Source organism: Odocoileus virginianus, chromosome 15 (genome assembly GCF_023699985.2).
Source record: "Odocoileus virginianus isolate 20LAN1187 ecotype Illinois chromosome 15, Ovbor_1.2, whole genome shotgun sequence".
In the NCBI taxonomy this organism is placed as follows: domain Eukaryota; kingdom Metazoa; phylum Chordata; class Mammalia; order Artiodactyla; family Cervidae; genus Odocoileus; species Odocoileus virginianus.
In genome coordinates, this window is record NC_069688.1 from 37,653,901 (window position 1) to 37,673,188 (window position 19,288).

At 33.9% G+C, this 19,288-nt stretch overlaps 1 protein-coding gene across 5 annotated transcripts in view; it reads left to right on the plus strand.

Moving 5' to 3' along the window:
* CSMD3 (CUB and Sushi multiple domains 3) overlaps positions 1 to 19,288 on the plus strand; it is a 1,331,483-nt gene that overhangs the window by 465,903 nt on the left and 846,292 nt on the right. For all 5 annotated transcript variants that reach the window (XM_070477231.1, XM_070477232.1, XM_070477233.1 and 2 more), the window contains exon 6: positions 16,054 to 16,166. In XM_070477231.1, coding sequence (XP_070333332.1) covers positions 16,054 to 16,166 — 113 coding nt within the window. The remainder of the gene's footprint in view (positions 1 to 16,053; positions 16,167 to 19,288) is intronic.

Here is a 19,288-nt window from a genome sequence, read left to right on the forward strand (position 1 = left end):
AAAATCAATCGGTTATATATTTGTGGATTTATTTCTGGACTGTCTGATCCATTTATCTGTGTGTGTATCATATTAACAATAACACACTTTTATTACTGTAGCTTGATAGTCTGAAGTCAGCTAGCATCCAATTCAATTCTTTTTAAAAATTATGTTGGTTTTTCTATTTACTGTATATTTCCATATGAATTTTAGAATTACCTTACTAATTTCTGCAAAATATTTCCTGAGATTTTCACGAGTATTATGCTGAATTTATAGGTCAATTTGGGGAAAATTTACATTATAGCAATGTTGTATCTTGCCACAAATAACATGGCATGTCTATTTATTTTAAATTAATATGATTTCTCTTATCTTTGCACTTAAGTTTGAAGTATGTCAAACTGGCATATATTTTGTTAAATTTATCCCTATTTCAGTTATTGTTCATGATATTGTTAGTGGTACTTTATTAAAATTTTAATTATCAGTATCTCATTGCTAAGATACAGAAGTACAATTGATTTTTATTATTTTCTGCCCTGTGATTTGAATAAACTCATCTACGATATCTGCTAATATTTTGTAGATTTATAGATTTTCTATGTAGAATATCATGTCCTTTGAAAACAGAGATAACTTTATTTCTTCCTTTACATCAGTTTCTCTTCTATTTACCTTCTTGCTTTATTGAACTGGCAAGAACTTCAAATTCATTATTGAATAGGAAATTATTCCAGTAGTCATGTATGGATGCGAGAGTTGGACTGTGAAGAAAGCTGAGCACAGAAGAATTGATGCATTTGAACTGTGGTATTGGAGAAGACTCTTGAGAGTTCCTTGGACTGCAAGCAGATCCAACCAGTCTATCCTAAAGATCAGTCCTGGGTGTTCATTGGAAGGACTGATGTTGAAAGCTGAAACTCCACTTCTTTGGCCACCTCATGCGAAGAGTTGACTCACTGGAAAAGACCCTGATCCTGGGAGGGATTGGGGGCAGGAGGAGAAGGGCATGACAGAGGATGAGATGGCTGGATGGCATCACCAACTCGATGGACATGAGTTTGAATAAACGCCGGGAGTTGGTGATGGACAGGGAGGCCTGGTGTGCTGCAGTTCATGGGGTCGCAAAGAGTCGGACATAATTGAGTGACTGAACTGAACTGAACTGAATTTATCAGACTAAGGACACATTCCAGGAATTTGGGAGAGGGTATAGCTTTAGGCTAATGGGGTTCTACACCAATTTCTATCTTATAATGTTATTGGACATCTTTGTTATAGGAGCAATGGTAGCTTTTTAAAATTAACTGGTATGCACTTTCTTTTTTTGTTGTTGTTTTCTGAAAAAGTTTAACAGATATTATTTTTTATTTAAATATTTGGTGCTCTACATCAAGAAGCCACCATCATGAGAAGCCCATGCACCACAACTAAAGAGCGTCTCCCATTCACCACAACTAGAGAAGGCCTGTGCAGCAACGAAGATTCAGCACAGTCAGTATATTTAGAAAATTATTAAAAATAAATAACAAAGACTATTGAGAAACTGATCAAATATTTGAATATTAAATGGCATATTTCTAAACAACTCAAATGTGAAGGAGAAAGCAAAATTGAATCTAAAGTCTTTGAATTGAACTAAGTCAATAACCTGAGTATTTACAACAAGTAGAGAAAATTTTATAGTATTATGTTACTGAGCTGAAAACAATGAGGTTTCAAGTCAATAATCTAAGTTTTAAGAAATTAGGAGGGGAAAGCAAGCCAAATCCACTTCAAGAGGAAAGGGAAGGGATAGTGAAAATAAGAGCAGAAAGAAAAAAATTAAAAACAGAAAAACAATAGAGAAAAATCAATAAAACTAAAACCTTGTTCTTTGAAAAGATCAATAAAATTGATAAAGATCCTAGTAGACTAATCAAAGAAAGAGAATACAAATTACAAAACTAAATAAGGATTTACCATCAAAGACAATACAGATATTTCAATAATCTTAATGTAATATTATAAACAAAATCTTTATTCCAGCTAATTTGAAAAATTAGGGGAAATGGAAAACTCCTTTTAAGGTATATACTGCAAAACCTCATTCTACAAGTGTTAGGGAGATTAAATAGGTAGTCTTATTTAGGCTTCAGAGACAGAGCAGAGCAGTCCTCTGACTTCCTTCTAATCAGCCTGGACACTGTCCTGACCGTGAATGTCCTGACCACCTGAGTGCTGTTGAGTGCAAGTCTTGTGGCACCACAGATCATAGGTAAAATAGAGGATGAAACTTGAGATTGTTGAGCCCCTGGAGGAGGTCTGACCAACCATGCCCACAAGCTTAACCAGAGTCCATTTTTCAAGACAAAACAAACAGCATTAACTGAAACCAGAGCTTCAGTTTCTGGGCTCTAGAGCACAGGCTTAATAGTTGTGGCACATGGCAGGTAGGATCTTCCCTGACCAGGGATTGAACCCATGCCTCCTGCATTGGCAGGCAGATTCTTCACCACTGAGCCACCAGTGAAGACCCTGTTATTTTTAGTTTAATTCATTTTGGTCAGAGAACATACTTCATAAGATTCCAGTTATTTTTAAACTGTTGAGATTGATTTTATGTCCCAGAATAGGGTCTTTTTGTTTGTGTCCATTAAAAAAAATAAATGTTGCTGAGTAATATATTTTATAAATGTCATATAGGAAAATTTTTTTGAGAGTTGCCTGGGTCTTCAATATCTTTATTGATTCTCTGTATACTTTATTTTATCACTAAGAGAAAATTGTTGAAGACTCACTATATTTATGGCCTATGTATTATTTTGTTTGTTTCAAATTTAAAAATACATGAATAATACTAGATAATATTTAGTCTTATTTATTAGATGTATTCATTTATCACTACCTAATATTCTACATTTTCTCCAGTAATATTCCTTTCTTTGAGATCTATTTATATTAGTGTGACCATCCCCTAATTTTTATGATTAACGTTTCCATGGTATATTTTCTGCTCTTTTACTTTTAATTCATTAGATATTTTTAATAGACTTGTTGAGATATGGTTCACACATGTTAGAATTAATTCATTTTAATTATAAATTCAGAATTCTATAATTATTACAATAATCTAATTTTAGAACTTTTTCATCACTCCAATAAGAGAACTCATACACAGCAGCCATCACTACTCATCTCAACCATCACTAATAGCAGTCCTAGACAACCATCAGTCTAATTTCAGGCTCTTAAGTTTTGCCTATCCTGGATATTTACCATAAACAGAATCATTCAATATGTGGTCTTTTGTGACTGGTATCTTTCATTGAGCGTAATTTTTCCAGCTTCATATATATCATAGCATTTATCAGTACTCCATTTTTATTGCCAAATAACATTTGATTGTATGGAAGTACCACATTTTGTTTGTCTGTTCATCAGTTGATAAACAATTGAATTTTGGGAGCCTTTTGCAGGAATAATGCTATTTTAAGTTTGTGAATAGTTGTGATCAATATTTAAGATTTCTATTTTTTTTTTATTTTGAGGCATTGTAGATTTACATTCAGTTGTAAAAATTAATACAGAAACATTTGCATACTCTTCATTCAGTTTCCTGCAATTGTAACAGCTTGCATAAAGAATGCAATGTAACAACAGGAAATAATCATTGAGACATTCCATTGAACTTATTCAGATTTCACAAATTTTTCATGCATTCATTACAAGTGTCTGTGCATGTATTTAGTTGCATGAAGTTTACCACAGGTGTAGATTCTTGTGACCATCACCACAGTCAAGATACAAAAAATTTCCATCAAAAAAATCCCTCGAACCACACTTTTATAGCCATAGTCATGTGCTGTCACACCCCCCACACAATATCACCAAACCTGGCAACTACTACCATGTTTTTCATCTGTTTAATATTGCCATTTCAAGAATGTTCTATAGGTTAAAATGTACAACATTGACCTCTTTGAGATTTCTTTTTTTCCTCACTTATAATTTTTGCTTTCACACATAATTGAGAGTCATACAAGTTGTTTTGTGCATCAATAATTTGTATTTTTATTGCTGAGTAGTTTGAACATTCTTTGGCATTGCCTTTCTTTGGGATTGGAATTAAAACTGACCTTTTCCAGTGCTGTGGCCACTGCTGAGTTTTCCAAATATGCTGACATATTGAGTGCAGCACTTTCACAGCATCATCTTTTAGGATTTGAAATAGCTCAACTGGAATTCCATCACCTCCACTAGCTAAAGAGATGGGAATACCAGACTACCTGACCTGCCTCCTGAGAAATCTGTATGTAGGTCAAGAATCAACAGTTAGAACTGTATATAGAACAGTTAGAACTGTACATAGACTGGTTCCAAATTGGGAAAGGAGTACATCAAGGCTGTATATTGTCAACCTGCTTATTTAACTTATATGCAGAGTACATAATGCAAAATGCCAGCCTGGATGAAGAAAAGCTGGAATCAAGATTATCAGGAGAAATATCAATAACTTCAGATATGCAGATGACATCACCATTATGGCAGAAAGTGAAGAACTAAAGAGCCTCTTGATGAAAGTGAAAGAGGAGAGTGAAAAAGTTGGCTTAAAACTCAACATTCAGAAAACTAAAATCATGGCATCTGGTCCCATCACTTCATGGCAAATAAATGGGGAAACAATGGAAACAGTGAGAGACTTTGTTTTCCTGGGCTCCAAAATCACTGCAGATGGTGACTGCAGCCATGAAATTAAAAGGCGCTTCTTGAAAGACAAGCTATGACCATCCTAGCTGCATATTAAAAAGCAGAGACATTATTTTGCCAATAAAGGTCTATCTAGTCAAAGCTATGGTTTTTCCACTAGTCATGTACGGATGTGTGAGAAAGTGTCTGTGTGTGTGAGTGCATGTGTGTTTGTGTGTGTGTTTGTTGCTCAGTTGTGTCTGACTCTTTGCGACCCCATGGATTGTAGCCCTCCAGGCTCCTCTGTCCATGGGATTCTCCAGGCAAGAGTATTGGAGTGGGTTGCCATTTCCTTCTCCATACAACTACCTCTGTGTGTGTGTGTGTGTGTGTCTGTGTGTATGTGTGTTAGTCACTGTCATGTCCGACTCTTTGTGACCCCATGGATTGTAGCCTGCCAGCTTCCTTTGTCTATGGAATGTCCAGGCAAGAGTATTGGAGTAGGTTGCCATTTCCTACCAATGTGAGTATTGGACCATAAAGAAAGCTGAGCACCGAAGAATTGATGCTTTTGAACTGTGGTGTTGGAGTAGACTCCTTAGAGTCTCTTGGACTGCATGGAGATCCAACCAGTCCATTCTAAAGGAAATCATTCCTAAGTATTCATTGGAAAGACTGATGCTGAAGCTGAAACTCCTATACTTTGGCCACCTGATGCGAAGAGCTGACCCATTGGAAAAGATCCTGATGCTGAGAAAGATTGAAGGCGAGAGGAGAAGGGAAGGACAGAGGATGAGATGGTTGGATGGTATCACCATCTCAATGGACATGAGTTTGAGAAGCTCTGAAAGTTGGTGATGGACAGGGAAGCCTGGTGTGCTTCAGTTCAATGGGTCGCAAAGAGTCAGACATGACTGAGTGACTGAACTGAAATGAACTGTACTAATTGCTGAGTAGTATTCCATGATATGGATGTGCTACAATTTATTGAATCTTTCATCTGTTGTGAAGAATTTGAGTTTTCTCAAACTGTTTTTGAAGATTATTTTATAGGTTTTTGTATGACTAAAACTTCTCATATCTCTGGCATAATGCTCAAGAGTACAATTACAGGTTGTATGGTAAGTACAATTTTAGTTTTCTAAGAGGCTATAGTACTCTTTTCCAGAGTGGCTATACATTATAAATTCCCGGCAGCAGTATATGGGTGGTCCAGTTTCTTTATAACCTTGTATTTGGTGGAATCACTCTTTAAAGTATTGTAACAGGTATCTCATCGTATCTTACTGTGAATTTCATTTGCATATTCTCATGGTTAATAATGTGGAATACAGATTTGTATACTTATTTTCCAATTTATACCCTCTTCAGTATAATGTCTATTTATATCTTTTGCTCATTTGCTATTTTTTTTCATTTTTTGCCTTTTACTTTACTGGTTGAGGTTAGGAAGTCTTTATGTTTTCTCTATACAAATACTTTGTCAGATATGTGGTTTGGTTCAGTTTAGTCACTCAGTCATGTCTGACTCTTTGTGACCCCATGAACCACAGCATGCCAGGCCTCCTTGTCCATCACCACTCTCGGAGTTCACCCAAACTCATGCCCATTGAGTCAGTGATGCCATCCAACCATCTCATCCTCTATTGTCCCCTTCTCCTCCTGCCCTCAATCTTTTCCAGCATCGGGGTCTTTTCAATGAGTCAGCTCTTTGCATCAGGTGGCCAGGGTATTGGAGTTTCAGCTTCAACATCAGTCCTTCCAATGAACACCCAGGACTGACCTTCTTTAGGTCAGATACTTCTTAGTATCTGGTTAGTATCTGACCTTCTTAGTCAGATACTGGTTGGATCTCCTTGCAGTCCAAGGGACTCTCAAGAGTCTTCTCCAACACCACAGTTCAAAAGCACTAATTCTTTGGTGCTCAGCTTTCTTTATAGTCCAACTCTCACATCCATACATAACTACTGGAAAAACCATAGCCTTGGCTAGATGGACCTTTGTTGACAAAGTAATGTTTCTGCTTTTTAATATGCTGTCTGGGTTGGACATAACTTTCCTTCCAAGGAGTAAGCGTCTTTTAATTTCATGACTGCAGTCATCATCTGCAGTGATTTCGGAGCCCCCCAAAATAAAGTCTGACACTGTTTCCACTGTTTCCCCATCTATTTGCCATGAAGTGGTGGGACCAGATGCCATGATCTTAGTTTTCTGAATGTTGAGCTTTAAGCCAACCTTTTCACTCTCCTCTTTCACTTTCATCAAGAAGCTCTTTAGCTCTTCACTTTCTGCCCTAAGGGTGGTGTGGTATGCATATATTTTCCAAATTATACCTTGTCTTTTTATCTTTTTATTCAGTGTCTTCTTCATCACAAAAGTATTTGATTTTGATGAATCATACTTTATCAATTTTTTTTCTTCTGAATCATTGTTTTGAATTAAAGTAAAAACTTTTCATTTAGCCTACATACCCAAAATTTACTTTTATATGTTTTTCAAAGTGTTTTATAATACTTTCATGTTTCACATGTAAGTCTATCATGAAGCTTGGGCTAATGTTTTTGCATGAAGTATGAAATTTTTTATCAAGGTTCATTTTTTGCTTATCATTTTCCATTTGCTTCAGCATCACTTGTTGAAAAGGCTATGGCTTATTCGCACTTTGTTCTTCTTTTTAAAAATAAATGGAAAAATAAATAAATAAATAAATAAAATAAAATTGCACTGATTAAAAAAAAAACAAAATATTAGAGGAAATACAGGGAAAATAAAAAGCAGTCTTAAAGGGAAAAAAAATTTTCTGGATCTATACCTTTTCATATACATTTATAGTTGTCTTGTCAGTATCTATGAAAACAATTTGTTGAGATTTCAACAGGAATTGTATTAAATACACATTTAATAGTTTTGAGAATCATTTTGTGGAGAATTGACTTCTTTATTATGCTAAGTCTCCAATGAAGGAATGTGGTATGTCCATCCATTTATTTATGTCTTTGATTTCTTTCATTGCATTTTGTAATTTTTTTGAGACAGATCCTGTAAGCTATGTACTGGAATTATACCTCAGAATTTAATTTTATTTCAAAGAATTTTAAATTGCATTGTGCTTTTTAAACTATTTCAATTTCCACGTGTTCACTGTTACTGTTTAGAAATGTGAATGATTTATGTTCATCTTGTATCCAGTGACTTGGCTGAATGTGTGTATTTATTCTAGAAATCATTTTATATATTGGTTGAGATTTCCTACATAGATAATCTTGTCATCTTCAAATAGGAGAGTTACTTTCTTTCCAATATGTTTCTTTTATTTATTTTGTAAGCTTTATTGCATTCTCTAGAACATGAGTGAGAGTGATGTGTCATGTTGCTGATCTTAATGAAAGTCATCCAGTGGTTCAACATTAAATGTGATGCTAATTGTATTATAGGTTTTTGGTATATGATCTCTATCAAGTTGAGGATATTCCCTCTGTTCCTAATTTGCTAAGAGCTTTTATCATAAATGTGTGCTGGATTTTGTCAAATGCTTTTTCTGTGTCCACTGATTTGATTATTTAAATGTTCTTCTATAGCCTGTTGAGATGGTGGATTACACTGATTTTTCAAATGTTGAACTAACCTTATATAACTCTTAATAAATCTCACTGGATCATGATACATAATTCTCTTCTAGTTTTCTGGATTTGATATGCTAATATTTTATTGAGAATTTTGCATCTTAGTTCATGAGATAAATTGATTTGTAGATTTTGTTTTTGATTTTGTATTTTTGTTTCTGTACTGACTTAATCTGGCTTTATTATCAGGGTAATACTAGCCTTACAAGATGAGTTGAGAAGTGTTCCCTCCTCTTATATTTTCTGGAAAAGAATGAGCAAAATTATTTCAGTTCTTTTTATGTTTAGTAAAATTCTCTATTAAAGAATCTGGAATTTTTTACCAGGTTGCTGCAGTCCATGGGGTTGCAAAAAGTCAGACATGACTGAGCAACTGAACTGACTGACTGAAATTACAAGTTTAATTTTGAATTGGTGGTAGTACTATTCAGCTATTCTATTTATCTTTGTTAAAACTTGGTAGTTGAATACACACACACACACACACACACACACACACACACACATTATATCTAAAGTATAAACCTGGATTTCTCTGAAGCATGTGTTTAGATAAAAATGACACTATTCAGCAGCAGCTAATTTTTATAAGATAACATATATCTGAAAGATAGATCATAGAATGGGGGATAAGTGGTAGAACAGTGTGGGTGCAGATAAGGATATATAAGTAGGGTGGATGGCTAAAGGGGGAAAGAGAACACTTTGTGTGGCTACTTCTCTTATATGTCTTGCAAATTCTTTATTGCATCTGGCTTCTGAGAAATTGGACTATATAACACAATAGTTAGCTTCTTAACGCTCTTGTTAAAACCGTATAGGATTGTATGTCTCTGTAGGCCAGTGACTTTCAAACATCTAACCAAGAGCAGAGTCAGAAATCTGTGACAAAAAAGTACAGTCTGATCAGTGTCACTATCTGTACATCACACACACAGAGTATTCATGACTTGAATAGAGTGAAATATTAGTGCTTTTGATGCCATCCATAAATGAATTAATTTTGTTGTTAAGATAGTATTTCTACTTATACTGCAGAACATAATAGAAAGCTTATTAGTTTTTCATTTTGACTGTGTTTAAAGATGCTGGTTTTTCTTGGGACTGTGGAATACATTCCTAAGCAGACATAAATAACATCAGTGGTTTCTGAAAGGGTTCATTAAGCTAATTCCACTGCATATTATTTGACTTTAAGGCAAAGTGTGGAAAGAGGAGAGTCTTTGTTGAAATACATTTAAAGAATTCTTTGTTAAAACGTATTTTTTTTAAAACTATGAGAGAAGGATACAGTTACAAAAGAATAACTCAAAATCCTTTTGACTAGTGTACCATCTCTCATCCCCAAAAGCATTTTTGGTGGCTAGTTTCTGTAGCACACATGTTGAGAAATTTTGTAAAAAGGGATTACTTTATTTAATTAGCATCATTTATTATCTATAGTTTGAAATGTGCTTGTGGATTCAACGATAAATCCAGTGTGGCTCATTTTCCAAATTCTTATAATTTGTGGAATATATATAAGAAGATGAAATCAGTATTAAGTGCCAAAGGAAGAGTTTAACAGAGGAATAACCTTCAGCTAACAAAATTGAAGAACTCTGAAGGAAATATAACTTTAAATGGACCTTAAATAAAGAAAATAATGAAAGCATTTGATAATGGTATGAGATGGAATTATTGACAATTTATATTAAAAATATGAATGAATGCTTAGATACAGAAAGATAGGGCATGTACCAAGTTTATATTCATTTATTTTCTTGATAAACAATTTCAGTGTATACATACTTTTCATCAGTCATTGTGCTCAGCACTATGGACTTAATGACCTACTTTCAATGAAAATGTAAAATAATACTGAAGATAGTAAACTTGCTATTACACAAAATAATAAATGATGTGATAAGAATATTCACAGGTGCTCTGTGAGTGCAGAAAAGGAGAATGGGCGTTTATATTAACCTTGAAACTTTAAGACTGGCTTCACAAAGTAAGAAAATGTTAAAAACATGGTACTTATTTCAGTCTTAAAGAGTAGTATGTGAAAAGACCCTGAGTTAAGATGAAATAATGAATTTTCAAAATTAATTAGAGCTCAATATAAAACAATTAACCTGATAACACAATCTTGGAGAACTAGGAAGCATGAGGAGTGAATCTTATCTCAGTTCCAGAGAAATAAGAGGGTCAAAAGAGGTAAAAGAAGGGGAGCAGGGGCGAAGTGAGAGAGAGAGCAAGAAAGAGCAAGCAGTAAAATTAGGAGGAAGTGGGAGAATTGTGGTGCCAGGCAGGTGATGATGTGAAAAATCATGGGTTTAGATTTGACTGTGTCTATAGGTACTGTGTCTATAAACTTCCCTGGTGGCTTAGATGGTGAAGTGTCTGCCTACAATGCTTCCCTGGTGGCTCAGAGATTAAAGCACCTGTCTGCAATGTGGGAGATCTGGGTTCAATCCCTGGGTCGGGAAGATTCCCTGGAGAACAAAATGGCAACCCACTCCATGGAGAATCCCATGGACAGAGGAGCCTGGTGGGGTACAGTCCATGGCGTCACAAAGATTTGGGCACGACTGAGTAACTTCACTCACTCACTCACAATGTGGGAGAACCAGGTTCGATCCCTGGGTGGCAAAGATCCTCTGGAGAAGGAAATGGCAACCCACCCTTGCCTGGAAAATCCCATGGGAGGAGCCTGGTAGGCTACAGTCCATGAGGTCGCAAAGAGTCGACACGACTGAGCGATTTTACTTACTTACTATAGGTACTAAAGATGAGAGAAAACAGATCAGACCACCAAAGATGACATCTGTTGTTGGAAATGCTAATTTTGAGAAAGTTGAGAACCAGAGATCCACCGAGGACAGCAATGAGGATCTGAGAAGAGAGTTATAAACCAAAGGAATAAGCTCAGAATAGTTCTAGGGTCTTTTTAAAAAAATGGTAAAGACTTCTGGTTCTTTTAGTTTTCTTACACTTAATTGAGTTTTAAAACAATCTTGTAAGGGTTATAATCATATTATTTAAGGTAGTATCTATAAAAATAAAATGTTGCATTTAATTTAATGCCAACTTATGATTTAGTTATTTCTCTAGAAAATTGTATAAATAAAAGCAATTTTAGTAAAGATTAATTATGGCAGATCACACTGTATTATTGTCAGTATCCTATATTGAATATGCAATGAAATTTGATGCTATTATTAATTTACTGTGCTCATTCAAATTTATTAATTACTCAAATGGCATGTCTTAAATTCTTTTGGGGAATAAATAACTATCATAGGTTACAAGTTTATGACATTTAGTGTTATTGATATAATACTCCTAAAATCCAAGTTAATAATTACACTTTCACAACATAAAATCATGAGTATGGCTGTTTAAAGTGTAAAATGCAGAAGATAACAGACAAATTGAAACGCTATTGCTAGAAATTCATCATGTTGCTCTTTTTTTTTTTGGTATATCTTTTGCCACCCTCTGAAATTATCTTACTCATTTGTTTCTGTTATCTTCTTTGTTTGTAAGACCACGGATCTTGGTGGTGGTGTTTACAATTATATTTCCAACCCTTAACATCAGTGTTTGTCACATAGTAAATGCTCAGTAAATAATGAGTATACTTATTCTCTTTCAGTACCAAGAGGTGATTCTCACTTTTATACTAAAATGAATCCATGTGGGCCTACCTTCAAGTGACCATAGTAGCTTCATATAGGGATAACAATGAGTTATATTCAAGAAATATCTCCGTTAGTATTTAAGAAATTATTTATCATGATTAGTTAATTTAATGTAATCTTTCTAGTTGGCATATAATCTCAGACCTCCTGATAACATGTGAAGTATATTGCACATATATGGAAATTCATTTACTAGATTGCTCCATAAGTCATGAAGTCATATTGTATAAATCATGTTTAAATAGTGAGCAATACTAAGAGCAATTTGAAAACTCCATGTGACTCCCTTATGAAGCTAAATAGTTTTCCTCTCTGGTGGCAAGTGGGTCTTTGGTGCACTTGATTTCTAGTTCTAGTTCAGTGTCATGGTTTGTCTACTGTTATGCTTCGTGAGAATAAGCACTGATCTGTTAGGAATATCTGTTTAGTTCCACCTCTGTTTATAAACTGTTTTTATAAACTGTTTATAAACTGTAGTTCCATAGTAGCTATTACTTGCCTTTTTACTCCATTCTATTGCTGGAATTATCTTTGATGTTGCTGAGAAAGGTGGAAAGTTTATCATTTTTATTGTCTGTATCATCTTCTTTCCTCTCACACTTTTCTTGATGTCCTTGTTGAATTGCTTCTCATCTGTTGGATTTTCTAAAGGTCATTGTGCATACTGTATACTTTAGTCTTTTACAGCCATCCATATATTATATTCTCTTTATATTTAGAAATGTGTGCAGCCTATCAAAAATAATTTAAACTTTCCCTAATGGATGGTTATGCTCATTGAATTAGGGAATTGAAGAGCATAAAATTGTAAATCAAAACCAGGCATGCTATGTACTGAAAATATAATTGTACCAAATCCAAATATTTTTCATTGAAATTTGTTTAAACCATGCCACCCAAAAAGCAAACAAAATTAAATATAACCTGGATACTGCACTTTCTGAAAGAAATGAAGTAAATTTTTTAAAGGTGAATTTTAAAATTAAGCATGTATTTTACATATATTTATTTACTCAATTCAGATGCAGTTAAAAAAAAAAAACAGCCAGCTCTACTTATGAACAGTCATGCTAAGAAAAGAAGAAATAAGACACTGATTCAGTTCAGTTCAGTTGCTCAGCTGTATCCGACTGTTTGTGACCCCATGGTCTGCAGCACGCCAGAATCCTTGCCCTTCACCAACTCCCGAAGCTTGCTCAAACTCATGTCTATCAAATCGGTGATGCCATCCAATCATCTCATCCTCTGTTGTCCCCTTCTCCTGCCTTCAGTGTTTTACAGGATCATGATCTTTTCCAATGAGTCCGTTCTTCGCATAAGGTGGCCAAAATATTGGAGCTCCAACTTTAGCATCAGTCCTTCTAATGAATATTCAGTACTGATTTCCTTTAGGACTGACTGGTTGGATCTCATGCAGACTCTTGAGTCTTCTCCAACACCACAGTTCAAAAGCATCAATTCTTTGGAGCTCACCTTTCTTTATGGTCCAACTCTCACATCCATACATGACTCCTGGAAAAACCGTAGCTTTGGCTAGATGGACCTTTGTTGGCAGAGTAACGTCTCTGCTTTTTAATATACTGTCTGAGTTGGTTATAGCTTTTCCTCTAAGGAGCAAATGTCTTTTAATTTTATGGCTGTAGTCACCATCTGCAGTGATTTTGGAGCCCAAGAAAATAAAATTTCTCACTGTTTCCATTGTTTTCCCATGCGTTTATTATGAAGTGATGGGACCGGATGCCATGATCTTATTTTTTTGAACGTTGAGTTTTAAGCCAGCCTTTTCACTCTCCTCTTTTACTTTCCTCAAACAGCTCTTTAGTTCCTTTTCACTTTCTGCCATAAGGTTGGTGTCATCTGCATATCTGAGGTTATTGCTATTTCTCCTGGCAGTCTTGATTCCAGCCTGTGCTTCATCCAGCCCGGCATTTCACATGATGTACTCTACATATGAGTTAAATAAGCTGGGTGACAGTATACAGCCTTGATGTACTCCTTTCCCTGTTTGGAACCAGTGTGTTGTTCAATGTCCAGTTCTAATTGGCTTCTTGACCTACTACATACAGATTTCTCAGGAGGCAGGTAAGGTGGTGGTATTCCCATCTCTTTAAGAATTTTCCACATTTGTAACGATCCACACAGTCAAAGGCTTTAGCATAGTTAATGAAGCAGATGTTTTTCTGGTTCCTCTGCCTTTTCCAAATCTAACTTGAACATCTGGAAGTTCTCAGTTCATGTACTGTTGAAGCATGGCTTGGAGAATTTTGAGCATACTTTGCTAGTGTGTTTTTTTGAGTGCAACTGTGCAGTAGTTTGAACAATCTTTGGCATTGCCTTTCTTTGGGATTGAAATGAAAAATGACCTTTTTCAATCCTATGGCCACTGCTGAATTTTCCAAATATGCTAGCATATTGAGTACAGCACTTTCACAGTATCATGTTTTAGGATTTAAAATTGCTTATATGGAATTCCATCACCTCCACTAGCTTTGTTCGTAGTGATACTTCCTAAGGCCCACTTAACCTCACACTCCAGGATATCTGGCTCTAGATAAGTAATCACACCATTTTTTATTATCTGGGATCATTAAGATATTTTTTGTATAGTTTTTGTATATTTTTGCCACCTCTTCTTAATGTATTCTGCTTCTGTTAGGTCTGTACCATTTCTGTACAGTTAGGTCCATATCGTTTCTGTATCAGTTTGATACACTGATAGGGGTAAGTTAAAGAAAATTCATTCCAAAGCTGGTGGAGAAATCAGAAACATATGTGATAGAACCCACCTTGTTCATCTTAGAATCCATGAAAATTGGATTTCACAATAATGTTGCCAAGCCAATTGTATACATTCTTGGGCACAGTGATACAATAAATGTGAATTCATAATTTTTGTTCTTTGGCAGGTGGTTATCCACTAAAAGTGATGGCTAGCTCCCAAGCATCCTAGGAAAGTGAGTTTAGGGGAATAAAAGGGAAGGATGTAAGATAAAATGTTTTTGCTTCACTGTCTACACTTCACTACTCATAACATGTGCAAGGATGGATATTCTGATCTCCCCCTACCTATCTCTGAGAATGAATTGCTGCCAAGCATTGAGAGAAGGATTGTAATCTCCTGCACCAACACATGTGGGGGCGCACACACACACGCGCCCCCGAGTGGTCTAGTTTGTCTTCCTATGAAGAAAGGAAGAAAAGTGCAGGCTTTGAAGATGGGGAAAGATATGTCATATATTGGTATTAGAAAATGTTTTCTAGATTTCTGCTTCACAATATAATAGTATTTTGAGAGCATTTTACCTTCGCTTTATAACACACATCTACTATTTAAATAGTTAGGTTTATAGGGTGGTATTTTTTGTGGAATTAAATCAGGAAAAACTGCTTTGCTGGAAATCTTCAAAAGATTATAGAGCAAGAAAGTTATTTCATCTGTTAATCATGACCAATATCTGGGGCATAGTTTTAAATATTTGCTTTAAGGAGATTATGCAATAATCTTTGTGACTAGATACATGGTGACTAAGTATATATACAAAATACAATCTGTTTTCTATCAATTGGAGCAGAACTCTAGTGCTTTATAGTATTTTAATGAAAACTAATCACACAAATGTACAATGCTATAAAATTACATTAAAATAGTGCTTGTTCTTTGAAATGAAATAGTGAAATCTTCCATTGAATGTGAAATGTTAAAAATATATAAAATGAAAAAAATTATATCAATTGCTTTAAAGTCTGTTTTGTAATTATACTATATCACTACATATGTAGGTTATGCAGTGACCAACACTATTAGCTAAGCAGCCTTATGTTTATTATTGTCTATTTAATAAATTTGGGAGAATCAAAAATTACACTCAGTTTCCTGTTGATTTTACTCCTATATGCAACCTGACTGGAACAGCTTATTTTGAAATTATACTTTTCTATGCGTAAAACAACTATTTCACTGTGCTTAAAAAGGCAGCAGTGAAAAGTTATGAATATTGTACACAGGTAAACTTTTTGGGGTCCCAATTCAGTGAAAATGTTTACTACTCAAAAGCTTTTTAAATTTTTTGTTGTTGTCTTCCATAATTCAGGTTATCTGGAATGAATATACCACCACCAATTATCAGCAACAAAAACTGGCTCAGACTGCATTTTGTTACAGACAGCAATCATCGATATCGTGGATTTAGTGCTCCATATCAAGGTATATTTATTTAATACCTCTGCCTCTTTTGATGTGTAGAATGATTTTGGTATACACAACTGCATTTTATGATAGAGGCAAAATATCTTTAGCTGTTAAACATGGTAATTTGAGTAAGCAAAAATGACCATTTTCTTGCCGAGGCAATATTGTGATCATAACGAAATTGCAGTATAAAAGTTAGTTGGATTTTATAGCACACTGTCCAGAATAAAGATTATAACCTCTAAAAGGTAATGTGTAACATGTAATATTTATCTTTAAGAAAGTGCTTCAGCAGTGGGACATGCTACCTAAACGTACCACAAAACACTGCAGAAAATTCAGAAAATTCTAAACAGGCTCTTCATCAATTGAAATCCATTTCTATATACAGTGTTTTTGTGGATGCTATTTTAGTTAACCTTGTTAAGATTGCTGTCTACCATTTTTATTAACAGGTATAATTTTGAATAAGTGAGATACAGTATTTGCTATATTAACTTAAAAAACTGTTTAAAATGATTATTATGAAGATGGAATATTAATAAAAGTGTGTCTTCTCTAATGTTTAGTAATATTGTGTGGATTTAGTGCACTTTATCCTCAGACTACTTATGTAAATAATTCATTTCATTCTCAGCAGTGTATTAGCTACTATTCAGTGAACATTGCCACAGTTACATATTTCCATTTATCTGTTTTTTTTTTTTTTACAATACCTTCCTTTTTAGTAATCTTCAGTGTTAAGCACTTTGGGAATTTAATATGATGGCTTTCAGCAGCTTACAGTTAATAACTAAAATAGTATTAAACTACATATTGTTTTCTGGAATGCAGATTTCAACAATTTATATGTTGTATACCAGTAACCTTTCTACAGCTACCCTGTCAATACATTTCTCACAATAATAGCAAAAGATTAATATGATTGGAATTTGTAATAGTGTATTGGGTATCACTGTAATAAAAATTCCTAAGATTTTTAACTCAAGATTTTAGACAAAGTCCACTGTAGAAAAATCTATAATTTCTATTGTAAAGTTGTTAATTCAAATGGAAACATGAATGCGGATTTTCTCTTAAAGATATGCACTGTAGTAACATCTCTTACAATAGCATATATTGTCTAGTATATCCATTAGCTCATAAACTTTATATTTTTAAAATGAAAATTAAATATCTATAGAAAAATTTGTTTTCCTTTATTTTATTAAAAATAACTGGGCATATTACTTAAATCTTATGATTTTAGCCAGTGTCATCTTTAAATTTACAATCACATTTTGCTGAGTTTTTACTTAAATTTTTAAAATTTTTATGTACTTCAGAAATAAGAGGACTTTTAATTGAAAATAAATAGTTTTTATAGAGCCTCTTTATTTCTGGGTTCACCCCTTTCCTTATGGAGTTTTCCACTCACATGATTTTATGGCTCTGATTTCCCTCTGCAATGAGTTAAGGCAGATGGCATGGCAGATATTCAAATAACTATCATCTTTGACTCATGTGGTGATCCTTTCTGCTTAATTCATGGAATCCTTCAGTAAGGTACTCTTTATCTGAATAGAAATAAAGTAGCACTTATTTTATTGAAATAAAAGCACTACATTTATTGAAATGTACAGCTTGGAGAGAGGAAAAAAAACATAGATGTCCTGTCTTAAAAAATAAAGTGGTATTTCATTTGCTTTATGCTGTATGGTTCCATGAAAATGGTATCTTTGGTTATTTTACATTATAAGACAGTAGTACAAAATTGTTAGTAGATTTGTGTACTTAATTATCAGTATTCTACTGACTGATCTTAAATTGACTTTTATAGTATTTTCAAGATTCAATTTGATTTTCCTGCATTGTCTATCCAGTTTCAGCACTGAAGAATAACATATAAAAAAATTTACTGAAGCAAAATAGGAAGTGTTTTATGAGATATGAATTATTTCTATATTCATCAGGAAAAGGAGCTCAAATGAGGGTGATTTTAGGTATAATCTGTAGCTTCACACTTATAGAGGGAATAAGGTGGCCTGAGAAAATGTAAGCTATAATTTTATAATAAAATAAAGGAAAAGTTTTAATATATAAAAGCACACCTTTGCACTGTATCCTTTTAAAACTTTCCTGATTCAGCCTTGATTTTTCCAATTGCAGTATCTTCAAAAAGCATTTTACCTAAACCACAGTAGTTGAATTGGAGAAGTAATTATTAAAACTATAATCAAAGAAATTTGGATTAGCAAAAACTCTGCGAGGCTAACTTAAATAGCTATAAAATTCATAATTCCATAATCTGATGTGCTGAATACATGCCCAGACATGAAATGACAATTGTGATTTTTAGATTGTTTCATGCTACCATATAATTTCAGAAGTATCTAAATTGTAACCAATTCAATATAGAAAATTTTGTGGAATATTCTACTCAAAAGTCACCACCAGATCTCCATGTGGCATGATTTCCTAATTACTCAAATATTTATTGAGTACTTGTAATTATTATTGATTTATATCTTGTTTCCAAAGATTGATGTTTTTCCCCATGTTTTTGTTTAATCTGTATTATTTATAAAATATTATGAAAATAAACTGAAAACTCTTAAGATTCCCTAGTACCATTAGCTATTTTTAATAGCTTGCCCCATAATTGATCCTGTAATTGATAGTATAGGTACATAGATATAGCAACATGTTTTCCCCCATAGAGCTTCCTTTCAGTTATGTTATAGACTGGCTTTTTTATTATTTTATATACAGCAATTTAAATAGGGTTAAGTAGAGGTTGAGGATACACACTGACAAATATTATGTTCTGACCCAAAAGTATTGAGAAAAATCATGATTTAAATGAAATGTCTTTGGTACAGAAAATACTTTTCCTCCCCTTGGTCCCACATTGAATATATTCACTCCTATCTAAAACAAATAAAGCATACCCCCCAAATTTATCTATATTGGGAATTTCTTTTAAAGTTCTATTATTATCTGTTATATGCTTTAAAAATTTTCCTTTTAAAATTTTCAATTCTCCTTCAAAGGAAGATTTCAATATCATTTTTCCATATTAGTCTTTGATTTTAAATAATATTCCTATATTTCATTTCCATTAATCTCTTCTAATGAGAACTTGAATAGTGCTACTT